The sequence below is a fragment of the Leopardus geoffroyi genome, chromosome D3 (assembly GCF_018350155.1).
Source record: "Leopardus geoffroyi isolate Oge1 chromosome D3, O.geoffroyi_Oge1_pat1.0, whole genome shotgun sequence".
Lineage (NCBI taxonomy): Eukaryota > Metazoa > Chordata > Mammalia > Carnivora > Felidae > Leopardus > Leopardus geoffroyi.
Genome location: NC_059339.1, coordinates 17,027,231 through 17,041,361, shown reverse-complemented (window position 1 = coordinate 17,041,361; position 14,131 = coordinate 17,027,231). Strand labels below are relative to the sequence as shown.

General features: G+C 38.7%; 1 protein-coding gene and 1 pseudogene across 2 annotated transcripts in view; both read left to right on the top strand.

The window, feature by feature from the left end:
* SPPL3 (signal peptide peptidase like 3) overlaps positions 1 to 14,131 on the top strand; it is a 140,737-nt gene that overhangs the window by 103,066 nt on the left and 23,540 nt on the right. For both annotated transcript variants that reach the window (XM_045458203.1, XM_045458204.1), the window contains exon 3: positions 11,544 to 11,632. In XM_045458203.1, the coding sequence (XP_045314159.1) occupies positions 11,544 to 11,632 (89 nt within the window). The remainder of the gene's footprint in view (positions 1 to 11,543; positions 11,633 to 14,131) is intronic.
* Positions 1,802 to 5,693, top strand: LOC123588017 (annotated as a pseudogene).

The following is a 14,131-nucleotide window of genomic DNA, read 5'->3' as shown; positions in this document are numbered from 1 at the left end:
ATTTAAATTGGAAGAACCTTGATCGGTGGTTGTTCGTTCTTTTCTTTCTTTCTTTCTTTCTTTCTTTCTTTCTTTCTTTCTTTCTTTCTTTCTTTCTTTCTTTCTTTCTTTCTTTTTCTTTCTTTCTTTCTTTCTTTCTTTCTTTCTTTCTTTCTTTCTTTCTTTCTTTCTTTTTTTTATCTTTATCTTTGAGAGAGAGAGAGTGTGAGCAGGGGAGGAACAGAGAGACAGGGAGACACAGAATCTGAAGCAGGCTCCAGGCTCTGAGCTGTCAGCACAGAGCCTGACGTGGGGCTCGAACTCACAAACCATGAGATCATGACCTGAGCCGAAGTCGGATGCTCAACTGGCTGAGCCACCCAGGCGCCCCTGTTGTTCTTCTGACCTAATTAACTGGCAGGCTCAGTTGTCAGTTGAACCCCACCCAATTCAAGATAAAACCATATCATCTGCTTATAAAAGGTTGCTTGTCTTAATATTTCTCTGTAACAAGGCAGGATATATGCAGTTCATCCAAAAATGATATTGGATCACATTAACTCAAGGAGAAATACTGTGTAGTTATTTTTTTTTTTAATGAGAAAAAGCAGTATGTATTGATGTAAAAGGATGCTCTTGACGTACTATTGAATGAAAGCTTAATTTGTGAAATAATATTAATCCTCATTTTTAAAAAAGGCAATTTTATACCAAGTGCATTTATTTCTAGAGATTATTTCTAGAAATTATGGGAATCCATTATTTTGTACCTTTTTCTATCATTTGAGGCTTTTTGGTAATCATATATATTCTCCCCCCACCCCAAAAAAATAGATGTTCATTTGTTTTAGAAGGGAAGATAATATATAGCCAAGGCAAGGTGTACAGTGAGAACCTTGGTTTCCTTAACCATGTAGGGATAGTAATAGAGCATCTTTGTATTAGTTTGCTACAACTGCCATAACAAAGTAACACGGACTGGGTGACTTAAAAAACAGAAATGTATTCCTGGAGGCCAAAAGTCCAAGATCAAGGTGTCGGCAGGGTTGGTTTCATTCTGAAACAGCTTATAGATTACTGTCTTCATATGTAGATGGTGCTCTTCCCCTGGCCTTCTGTGTGTGCATGTGTCTGGTCGATCTCTCTCACCTAATGTCCTCCTCTTATAAAGACACCAATTATATTGGATTAGCACCCACCCTATCTACCCCCATTTTAATTTAATTACCTCTTTAAATGCTCTGTCTCCAAATACAGTCAACATTACTAATTATAGTTATTCTGTGAAACAAAAGAAATCTTGCCTATAAAGCAGTTACATAATTAGCCTGACAGTATAAGCTCAGTAAAGGTGAACTATTATCATTATTTTAACCTTCAGGAAGTTTTCAGTTTCCTAGGCAAAAGACCATCTCTTCTACCTGGATTCTTAGTAGTAGATTCTTGGTGTAGCTTCTTTGCAAGCATCAATAACTGGAAATTTGTCTGCCTCCTAAAGCTTGACCCATAACTATTTCCTGTTCAGTCGTAGTTGATGACAAGGCAACTAACAATAGCAAATAATATGCTATAATTTAGATGGCTTTTTCTGTGATGGTAGATGGTTGTCTGTGATGAAATAGCAATAGCTCTAGTCTTTCAGTGAGTATTTAAACATTGGTTTCAGTAACCCAGACTTAGGTTAAATGAATAGCCCAGATACAGTTTGGCTGGAATATCTAGTAATAACATCATGATGAATTAATGTATGTTATTGTGTAGTAATAACAGTAAAATTGGGATGGTAGGGAGAGAGGGGAGAAGAGTGAAGGGTAGTCTTTTATGAAGATGGAATAAACTGTTCTAGATCCAGCCAAGCAGTTTCATGTCTGTAGAGTTAATAGAGATTACCAAGTAAGGCAGGATAAAGGCCCATAATTCAGAATGGTCCCTGGATAGCTCAGGAGGCAGAGTCTTCAGCAAAGACTTTACTTAAACTGCTTAAGTTGGTTGTTAGCTATACGGTATGGGTAACTCTTATTGGACTTCAGTCACAGTGGCTTGGAATCTGTTAAACCCAGGTTCATTGATCTTGTTTTGTAAAGCTACAATACATGAACCTCCTGTTTGAGCAAATGTGTGGGGCCCCACCACTTCATCTAACCAACTTCATTCTGTTTTGTGTAGTAGTCACCCACGGTCTGCCTCTAAGGATCAGGCAGTGCTTGATTTTAGCTAAGTTTATTTGAGGCAATAAGAAATTCAGAGTAAGCTTCAGATTATATGACATGCTTGCTGACTCTGCACCCCACCACACCACCACCCCAGTACCTCATTAGTCTGTCTAAAGCTTTCACGTCCTTTGCAACAGTTCTTAAATTAGGTTCTACGAAAATGGAACAGTTAAAACTGGTTTTAAGGTAACCACAGCCTACCAGTGTTTGAAAAGAAGAGGAATCCTTGTCTTAAAACAGCCAGGATAGGGGCACCTAGGTGGCTCAGTCAGTTAAGTATCCAACTGCAGCTCAAGTCATGTTCTTGCAGTTTGTGGGTTTGAGCCCTGCACTTGACTCTGTGCTGACAGCTGGAGCCTGGAGCCTGCTTCGGATTCTGTGTCTCCCTCTCTCTCTCTGCCTCTCCCCGACTTGTGCTTACCCTCTCGATCTTTCTCAAAAATAAATAAATAAACACTTAAAAAAAAAAAAAAAAAGCCAGGATAGAGTCTTAAATAGTCCTCAGTTAGTAAAAATTGAACTAGACTTAGATACTACCCCTAAGCCTATCTGGCAGTACTCTCAGCACCCTGTTTCATTTACCCAGTCTTAAGACAGAGGCTCTGTACCAGCTGTGCCTAGGGTCAAATCAGAGATGACTGGCAACTTTCCAGTCCAGACATCAATATATAATGCCAGCAGAAAGCATAGGAGAAGCTAACTATGCCTGCTAGCCAGTCCCAGTGGTAGAGATGGGGGTTAACAATTTCTGTGAATTTACTATGCTGTCTCCAGGATTCTGAGAACCAGACTGTGCATAGTAAATGTTGTTGTCAATCCATTCATAAGTGAATCTGAAAAATGCAGTTTAAATTATTACAGGTCTTTTCCAAAGCATGCCCACAAGGAGGAAGCAGTCTTCATATCCCCGTGGCTCCACACAGGCCCTCATGACTTGCACCACCAGTCTTAGAGTTTAACTGTCCACAAATCGTTAGCACTTCCATGAGAAACATGAATTAAAGTTTAAAAACCATAGAAATGAAACCGTATACTGAAAACTAGGGCAGGTGTCTTAGCAGGGGAAATATATGCAAAACATTATGTCCAGTTTGTTGTGGAACTAAACAGAATTGACAGGGTAAAGTTTGTCCCCAGAGCCAGTCCTGTAGCAATGACCAGGGCTGACTGAGGTGAGAACAACCCATATACTTGCTAATCTCTCTTAAAGTGTCTTCCTCTGATTGCCAGAGAAATAGAAGCCCCCAGTATTAGATAGGAAAAGATGAATGTTCCAAAATACAGGGCCTTTTTTTTTTTTTTTTTAAATTAAAAACTCCCAGGAAGGCCAACACATCAGAGTCCTGACCGTATTCAGAAGAGGAGTGTTAGCCATATTTTAGGGAGTCTATCACATCTATATACATACGTATATAGTCTCCTTTGGTCTTATTGGAGAATTTGTCACCCATTAGGGCTGCCCTTCCAGTGGGACAGTTTGCTAAGCAACTAATTAGCCAAGTTTACAGAGGACCAGGGTGAAAGGTACCTAACTAGTCAATACTCCACAGGCTTTTCTAGGCAGGTCACCAATTCTAACTGAAGTCATAACCAATTGAGGCTTCTTCAGCACCAGTAACAGATAAGGGAGTTTTAGACAGTGGTTGATAGAACAGGAAGCCAAATGGCAAAGTCAAACTATTACAGTAGGAGGCAGATTTCCTGTATCTAGCAGATTTTGAGTTGTAAGCGTAGGAAACTATAAAGTGAAGAACATTTCGAGTACCACCTGAGCCTCATGGTTTGGTTAAGAGTCCCTTCCAGGAAGAATTCTGACCTCTCCAAGACAGCATCCTGTATTCTTCCTAAAAAGACAAGGTTCCAGTACCTCAACAATGTTCTAGTACCTCAAGGACTTAAAAACAGCATGAATAAGAATAAAAGGGGACCTCTCCTTCACTTCAAAATCTGCTCAGTTTGGAACCTGAATATTTAAAAGAACTACCTAGAAGCACTTCTGCTTCCAGCCAAGATGGAGTAACAGGAACTGGACTTACTATCCCACCTGAAATAATGATTTCTAAGATACTGTTCATCAGACAACAAAGGACAAATCCTGAGAGATGAGAAACTATTTTTCTAGCTGTATTAAGATAGTCCTCTCTGTCCTCTTCACCTCCAGAAAAGTTGAATTGATAGTAACAGAGTTGAGTGGTAGTACCAGAGGCTGGAAGATGGGGGAAAGAGGAGAGACTGATGAAAGATATAGGATGAATAAGTTCTAGAGACCTAATGTACATTGTGGTGACTATAGTTAATAATAATGTATTTATATAGTTAAAGTTTGCTTAGAGAGTAGATCTCAGGTATTCTGACCATGAAAAAAAGGTAATTATGGGAGGCAGTGGGTATATTAATGAGTTTTATTGTGGTAATTGTTTCATAGTGTATATACACACCAAAACATCATGTTGTGTACAGTAAATAGTACAGTTTTTACTAATCAGAATCAAATTTAAGAAAAAGGGAAAACATTAAAGACAATTTGTAGGAGAAACATTCCCTGCCTGGTGGAGACAGAGCTGGGAGTCTAGAAAGCCTGAGGCAGCCAGAGTTAATAGGACAGAGTATGAAAGACAAGAGCAACAAACAGAGAAAGTCCCAGAGATCTGCAGGTGCAGTCCTTGAGCATTCATCAGAGTATCAATCAGTGCGTGCGTGTGAGGAAATCACCTAAGGCTAAGGAAGGAATAATGTGAAGGGGTTAAAAGAGTACCTGCTCCTGTCAGCCAGATTGGAAAACTGTATGACTCACGTGGCATTCGGTAGGGTAAAACTCACAATATCTGGAGTACAAAGATGACCAGGCAACAAAGAAAAAGGAGAACATGACCAATGATGGAAATAATCAAAACCAATCCAGAACTGACACATGTATGTTGGAATTAGCAGAGAAATACATCAAACCTGTTACTGTAAGTTATATTCCATCTGTACAAAAAGTTAGATAGATACAGATGGAAGATGTTTTAAAATACCCAAATCAAGCCTCTGGAGAGGAAAACAACGATGTCTGAAACCAAAAATACACCGAATGGGCACTCAGTGGCAGCCACCGCTCAGACCAGACTCTGCATGCTCATGTACTTCACTCTGCTTCCTCTGCAACCATGTCTGACAAACCCGCTATGGCTGATAGGGAGAAATTCAAGAAGTCAAACTGAAGAATATAGAAACGCAAAATCTACTTCCTTCAAAAGAAACAGCTAACCAGAAGAAGCAAGCAGGCAAAATGTGGTGAAGTGTGCACTAACAATATGCACTGTACATTCCACAAGCATTGCCTACTTATTCTGCTGCTTCTAGCTCTTTAACTTTGTGAATTGTAAAGAATTTGGATCAAGTTTAAATGCTGCCCCTTTTCACATCAAAGAATCGATGGCTGGGGCACCTGGGTAGCTCAGTCAGTTAAGTGTCTGACTTCAGCTCGGGTCATGACCTCGCAGTCTGTAGGTTTGAACCCCGTGTCTGTGCTGTAAGCACAGAGCTTGGAGCCTGCTTCCGATTCTGTGTCTCCCTCTTTCTCTGCCCCTCCCCTGCTTGCACTCTGTCTCAAAAAATAAGTAAACATTAAAAAAAAAAAAAAAAAAGAGGGGCGCCTGGGTGGCTCAGTCAGTTAAGCCTCCAACTTCGGCTCAGATCATAATCTTGTGGTTTGTGAGTTTGAGCCCCACGTCGGGCTCTGTGCTGACAGCTCAGAGCCTGGAACCTGCTTCAGATTCTGTCTCCCTCTCTCTCTGCTCCTCCCCTGCTCAAGCTCTGTCTCTCTCTGTCTCTCAATAATAAATAAATGTTAAAAAGAAAAAAGAAAAAAGAATCTAGGACTACTGACGACAAAGGCCACACCTCTCATCTGCCTCTCTGGCTGGCAGGAAAGGAAAATAACTTGCATGTTGGTGAAGGAAGAAGCTAGCTGGGACAACAGTGAAATCTAGAGTAAAATTCAAGCTTTCCAAGATGTCCCACAGGCTGTAAAATGCAGTTGCATCAGAGCATTATTTTTTTGGTTCAAATTATTTTAACTACTAGAATGCACAGTTTTTTTAATGTGTAAATAAAAAGTTTTAAAACCTGAAAAAAATACACTGGATGAGATTAACAGCAATTAGACATTACAGAAGAAAAGATTAATGAACTTGAAGTCACAGTGACAGAAAATATCCAAAATGAAATAGAGAAAAGAGGGGGAAATTGTTTTTAATGGAAAGAGTGTCTTTGACCTATCATTGAACATCAAAGAAGAACCTCCAGTGGGCTAATATATGGGTAATTGGGGTCTCTACAAGAGAGAAGAAAGGGAAGGAAAGAAAAATACTTGAAGGGGCACCTGAGTGACTAAGTCAGCTAAGCATCTGACTTCGGCTCAGGTCATGATCTCACAGTTGGTGGGTTCTAGCCCCGCATCGGGCTCTCTGCTATCAGCACAGCCCGCTTCGGATATTCTGTCCCCCTCACCTGCTCACACTCTACCTCTCTCTCTCTCAAAAATAAATAAACATTGGGGTGCCTGGGTGGCTCAGTCGGTTGAGCGTCCGACCTCAGCTCAGGTCACGATCTCGCAGTCCGTGAGTTCCAGCCCCGCGTCCGGCTCTGGGCTGATGGCTTGGAGCCTGGAGCCTGCTTCCGATTCTGTGTCTCCCTCTCTCTCTGTCCCTCCCCCATTCATGCTCTGTCTCTCTCTGTCTCAAAAATAAATAAATGTTAAATAAACAAACATAAAAAAAAATACTTGAAGAATTAGTGGCCAAAATTTTTCCAAACTTGAAATAAACTATAACCCACTGCTCTAAGGAGCTTAATAAACCCATAGTACAGGAAACATGAAGAAAACTACTCCAAAACCAGTCACTCAAATCAAATCACTCAAAACCAGTCATAAAAGAGTCATAAAAGAGAAAATCCAAAGGAGCCAGAGGTGGATGGGGGGTGGGGGGGTGGGAGTGGGAAGAAGAACACATTACACAGAGAGGAACAAAAATAAGGGTGAACACTGGATTTCTCACTGAGAATAATATAAATGAGAAGACAGTGGAACAACAGCTTTAAAGTACAGAAAGGAAAAACCATCAACATAAAATTCTGTGTTGACAAATTCTGTTGGCAAAAGTATCTTTCAAAAATTAAGGCAAAATAAAGCTGTTTTCGGATACCCAAAACCTGAAACATTTATCACCAACCACTTTCCATTATAAGAAGTGTGAAAGGAAGTACTTCAAACACATTAAAAATTGTACCAGCTGAAAGTCTGGATTTACACAAAAGGAATAAAGATCACCAGAAGTGGTAACAACATTGATAAGTATAAAATAATTTTTTCTTATTATTTAAAACTTTTTAGAATATAATTGACTATATAAACAAAATTAACAATATATTGTGGAATTTGTAGCATAACATGTAAAAGTAAAATGCATGGTAATAGTACAAAGATTGAGTAACAAATGTGAACTGTTGTCAGGTTTTTATACTGTACGTGAAGTACCATAATATAACTTGAAGGTACACTGTATTGGTTAAAGATGTTTAATATAAATGTTATAGCAACCACTAAAATAAAAGAACGAGTACAGATAATAAGACAACAAAAGCGATAAAACAGAATCATTAAAAATACTGTATTAATCCAAAAGAAGTTAGATAAAGGAGAACAGCAAAAAATACAAATAGCAACATGATAGTCTCAAATCTAATCATAACAATAATCACGTAAAATGAAATTGGCCTAAACACTACAATCAGAAGGCAACAATTATCAGATTGAATTAAAATGCATGATCCAATTACATGGTGCTTACAAGAAGCAGATATGAAGCCAGAAAAAGATTTAAAGTAAAAGGTTGGGGAAGGATATACCTTATAATCATCAAAAGAAAGCTAGAATAACTATATTAATACCAGACAAAAGCTGCTTTCAGAGCAAGGAATATTTACAGACAAGGCTATTTCATAATGATAAAGGGGTCAATTAAACAACAAGACGTAATAATCCTAAATGTTTATGCATCTCATAAAAGATCCTCAAAATACATGAAGCAAAAATTGATAGAACTTCAAGGAGAAATAAAACGGGTGCCTGGGTGGCTCACTCGGTTGAGTGTCCGACTTTGGCTTAGGTTGTGATCTCGCGGTTTGTGAATTCAGCCCCCCACATTGGGTGCCGTTTTGTCAGCCTGTCAGTGCAGAGCCCACTTTGGATCGTCTGCTCCTCCCCCACTTGTGCTGTCCCCAAAATAAATGTTAAGAAATCCACAAGTGTAGCTGAAGATTTCAGTACCTCTCAGTATTCGATAAAACAAGTTGTCAGGAAATCAGTAAGGATATAGTGGCTTGAATAGTATTCTCCACCAACTTCACCTGATTGGCATTCATAGAACACTCCCTTCAACCGGAAAATATGCATTCTTCTCAAGTGCCCATGGAACATTTACCAGTTTAGAACATATCTGGGGACATAAAGTAAGTCTCAGTAAGTGGATACTAAGCATACAAAGTATGATCTCTGATCTCTGTTAATTAGCGGGGGGCTGCCATAACAAAATACTACAGGCTGGGTAGCTTAAACAACAGAAAATTATTTTTTTTACAGTTCTGGAGGCTGGAAATCCAAGGTCAGGGTGCCAGCAGGATTGGGTTTTGGTGAGCACTCTTCCTGGCTTGCAGAAAGACCCCTTCTTGCTGTGTGGTCACATGGTGTTTCCTCAGTGTGTGCCCACTCAGCAGGCTCTCTGGTATTTCTTCAAAGAAGGATACTAATTCCGTCATGAGGGCCCCACCCTCATGACCTCAACAGAATTACATCCCAAAGACCCAGTTGCCAAATACCATCATACTAGGTGTTAGGGCTTCAACAAATGAACTTTTGGGGGTTAGAGAATGACACATTCACTCCCTAACAGATCACAGTTGAATCAGATTAGAAATCAATAGCAGAAAGATGTCTAGAAAATTCCCAGATATTTTAAAACAAAAATAACACTTCCATGCATCAAAAAAGAAGTCATGTAGAAAAACGGAAAATATTGTGCATGAAAAGAAAGTGAAAAACACTAAATTTATGGAATTTTGCAAAAGCAGTACTCAGAGGAGGGATTACAGTTCTAAATGCCTGGATTAGAAGAAAAAGGTGTCAATGATCTAAACTTTAAACTTAATAAACTAGGTGGGGTGAGGGGAGTGCAAATTGAAACCAATTTAGTAAATGGACAAAAGGTAAGAATGAAGATCAAAGCCAAAATAAGTGAATCATTTTCTCTAGGGGTAGAGAAAAATCAGTGAAACCAAAAGCTAATTTTTAAAGACCAATAGAAGTTGGTAAATCTCTAGCCAGGCTATGGGGCACCTGAGTGGCTCAGTTGGTTAAGCGTCTAACTCTTGGTTTTGGTTCAGGTCATGACCTCACAGTTTCATGAGTTCAAGCCCCGCATTGGGCTCTGCACTAATGGTGTGGAGCCTGCTTGGCATTCTCTCTCTCTCTCTCTCTCTCTCTCTCTCTCTCTCTCTCTACCCCTCCCTTATTCATGCTGTTTCTGTCTCCCTCAAAATAAATAAACTTAAAAAAAAAAAATTTTTTTTTAACCCTAGTCAGACTAATCAGGAAAAAGAGAAAACCTAAAACCAGTATCAGGAACGAGAGAAGTGATGTTACTAGAACCTACAGGTATTGCAAAGATAATAAGGGCCTACTATCAACAACTTAATGCCAGTAAATCTGACAAATGAAATGGACCGATTCTTTGAAAGACACACTCTGCTAAAGCTCACTTAAGAAGAAATCGATAACCTGAATAGCCTCATATTTATTAAAGAAATTGAAAATTGTCAGACTGGCTTCCAAAGTATCTGCACCAATTTCCATTCCCACCAGTGATGTCTTTGCTGACACTTGGTTATTATCTGACTTTCTGCTTATAGCCATCCTCATGGGTATGAAGTGGTATCTCATTTTGCTTTGATTTGTATTTCCCTGATGACTAATGATGTGAAAAGTCTTTTCATGTGCTTATTGGCCATTTGCATAGCTTCTTTGGAGAAGTATTTATTCAGATCCTTTGTTTATTGTTTAATTGGGTTGTCTTCTTATTATTGAATTGTAGGAGTTCTTTATATGTTCTAAATACAAGGCCCTTAACAGACATATAAGAGCAGATATTTTCTCCCATCCTTTGGGTTAGAGACTTTTTTGATAGTGTCCTTTGAAGCACAAGTTTTAAATTTTGATGAAGTCCAATTTATCAATTTTTTGCTTGTATCTTTGGCATCATGTGTAAGAATCTACTTCCCAATCCAAGATTACAAAGATTTATTCTTATGTTTCACCTAAGAATTTTATAGTTTTAGCCCCCAAATAATTTAAATTACTTAAAATTAAATGTAGAATTCAGTTCCTGTTGCTCTCCCACGTATTCAGTGCTCATGTGGCTAATGTCTACCCAGTTCAGATACAGAACATTTCCATCATTGCAGGAAGTTCTTTAGGGCACAATCACCTTAGAGTAACATAGTAGTTGAAGATGAGCTAAGGACTTAAATAGTTTACAAAAAAGGAAAAAATGAGTGAGCTCACATACACAAAATTGTTTAGTAGTTAAAGAACGCTAACTTAAGAGATTGCATTGTTCATTCCCCAGCTGGACAATGACCACTTCCTTCATGTCTTGACATGGAAATCGTGCCAGTGTTGACTCCCCAGCCCACCCTATTTAAAATTTCAAATCTAGTCTTTTCATTTCCTGCATTTTCTCATTAGCTGTTACCGTTAATATCCATTTAACTTACTTTTCTTGTTTATTGTTGGCATCCCCCCTCTGTGAATGTACAATCCATGAAAACTTGTCTTATGCACTATTTATCAACCCTCCACTGCCTAGAGCAGTCCTATATAGAGCAGAAATTCAAGTGTATGCTGTTGTTAAATGAAAGGTGACAAGGTATAGAGAAGATGCTTTCATACACTGCTACAGAGAGCAAATTGGTATAACTTTGTTGGAAGCAGTTGTGTAGTATGTTAAAGTCTCAAAATTGTGCTTGCCCTTTGACCCAACATTTCTATTTGTAGCACGGAGATGTGTCTGGAAGATCAGCCACAGTGGAATGCTTTTAATCTTCAGTCAGGAGAACTCTTGAACTGACATATTGGAAGGGATGTAGATGGTTTTTCCAAAATGTACCAACAAGAACTGTTTTGCAGAGTTGTTCAAAAGAGACCTTCCTATCTTCCCTGATGCCTTCCATGTTAAAATATTATCTCGTAACAGACTTTTCTGACCTCATTTCTTAAGCAAAATTAAAACTTGCCTATACATTTTTCCACAGGTCCCTTAATATGGACTTTGAAAATCAAGATAAGGAGAAAGACAATAGCAGTTCTACTGGGTCTTTCAATGGCAACAGCACCAATAATAGTAAGGCCTTTTATGTCAATTAACTTTCATACATGCACTGGGCTTAATTTGATTGTTTCTATAACCCAAGTTAATTTACTGGGGTTAAGGATTTGTTTGGTGTAATAATAAAATCTAATCTGTATGGTAGAATTTGTAAAAATGCTTACATTCTGAATCTGAACTACAGATTTCTTGTGTACTTTGTGTACTGCTTTTAACTCATGCCTGAAAGCTTACTGCTGAGATGATTTATTTTCTTAAAAATAAGTAGGAAGATAGGTATCCGCCTGCTTAAGACTTCATTTAAATCCTTTGGTGAGGTTGATAGTTTTGTATGTGTTGATCATAAATTCACTCAGTGGTTCTTGAAGATAGTTACTTCTGAAGTACTTGTAAAGCTAAGTATTGTGGCAACCTGATAATAAAGCCTGCTTTATAAAAAATAGAAGTGTGCTATATGGCAAATGTTTAGCAGCATTGTTTATTATGGCCAAAAAGTAGAAACAACTCAAAGATCAATAAAGTAGTATCCACACGAAGGAATACTGTTGAGCGTTAACAAGAATGAGGTGCTGGTAGATGCCACAACATGGATGCACTTCAAGACATTATGAAAGAAGCCGTACAGGAAAGGCTGCGTATTGTGTGAGTCCACGTGTATGAAATTTCCAAAAAGGCAAATATGGAGAGACAGAAAGTAGATTTGTAGTTATGTGGCAAGTACTGTACAGTGAAGATGGATGAATGTATATAAGTTGTGCCTCAGTAGAGTTATATAAAATTGGTGACGTTTATTATAAAGAGAACTGAATTATAAATAAAGAGACTTGATTTGTTAAGAGCTTGATGCTGGGTTCCTATCATGCACTTTATTAGATGCGTATTTTTTAGATATTCTATTTTATATATATATATATATATATATATATATATATATACACACACACACACACACACACACACACACTTTTTAATGTTTATTTACTTTTGAGAGAGAAAGAAAGAACACAAGTAGGGGAGGAGCAGAGCGAGAGGGAGACAGAATCCAAAGGAGGCTCCAGGCTCTGGGCTGTCAGCACGGAGCCCGACGCGGGGCTCGAACCCATGAACTGTGAGATCATAACCTGAGCTGAAGTTGGATCCTTTACCAACTGAGCCACCGAGGTGCCCCTGGATATTCTGTTACATATTTTGAAAGCTGCAGAAGTACAAGAGATCGCACCCAAGCTGTCACATAGGCAGTGTGGCCAAAGTACTTTCTCAAGTGTTAATAAAGTACTGAGACAGAGATAGCAAATACCACTTCCTGTCCCTAGAGCAGGTACTTCCTCTCGCAGACCCTTACCATAGCCTTAGAATACTTCTGAATCAGCATCTACTATCAGTAGATCAGAATACACACTAGAGATGAAGTGATTTTGACATCCATGTACAAAGAGAGTAAAGAGGCAAGTCAGGGTGAGCCACAGAGGGCCAATTTTTTAATAAGGGACTTCCTCCCAGACAAGGTGAGTGTGACTTGAAATTTGAAACTGTGAACTTGGATTGCTGGAGAAGAAGGCATTCTGGGTGGGAAGAGCATGTAATAGGCATAGGGGAGAGAATGAGCATGACTGACAGGACAGATTAAAGTCACCACCTAAGGGGGTGGAAATACTAAGGATCTAATATAAAACTAGAATGCTGATGGAGAATTTTAGAAGTTAACTTGTTAAGAGATCACTTTCAGTTTCTCTAGTTACTACCGCATCAGCCAAATCACACTTGCCCAGTTTTCACCCAGTTAAATGTGTTTGTTGTCCCTAGCAGTGTAAAGTAGGCATTATAAATCTAGTAAGTAGAATCACTGAAACATAATGAGGCTTTTCTTAGGACACAGATCCTTATATGAGGTAAAAGACCATACCCCCAACTTACTAGGAATCAGGTAAAACCCAGTGTCAATATCTAATTTTCAGGTTAAATTATTACAGAGCACTTCTCTTCTATCAACATTTTAAGCCAAATCACCTTATACAATTGAAACTCCTTTATAAATCCTGTGTTACATAGCATATATGCAAATGATGTACTTAAATCAGATTATAAATCCATTGTACATTCCAGCACAGAAACCTAAGAGAAATTGATACTGTGTGTCTAAGTATAATTTTATCCTCAAATAAATAAATCCTCAGTCCATACAGTGAAAGGGTATCTGGTTATGTCAGTTTTCTATTTCTCATTACCAGCATCTGAACTGAATTATAAATAAAGAGACTTGATTTGTTAAGAGCTTGATGCTGGGTTCCTATCATGCGCTTTATTAGATGTGTATTTTTTAGATATTCTATTAGATATATATGTATTTTAATGTTTATTTACTTTTGAGAGAGAAAGAGAGAACACAAGTAGGGGAGGGGCAGAGAGAGAGGGAGACACAGAATCCAAAGGAGGCTCCAGGCTCTGGGCCGTCAGCACAGAGCCCGACATGGGGCTCGAACCCATGAACTGTCAGATCATAACCTGCTTTAAATA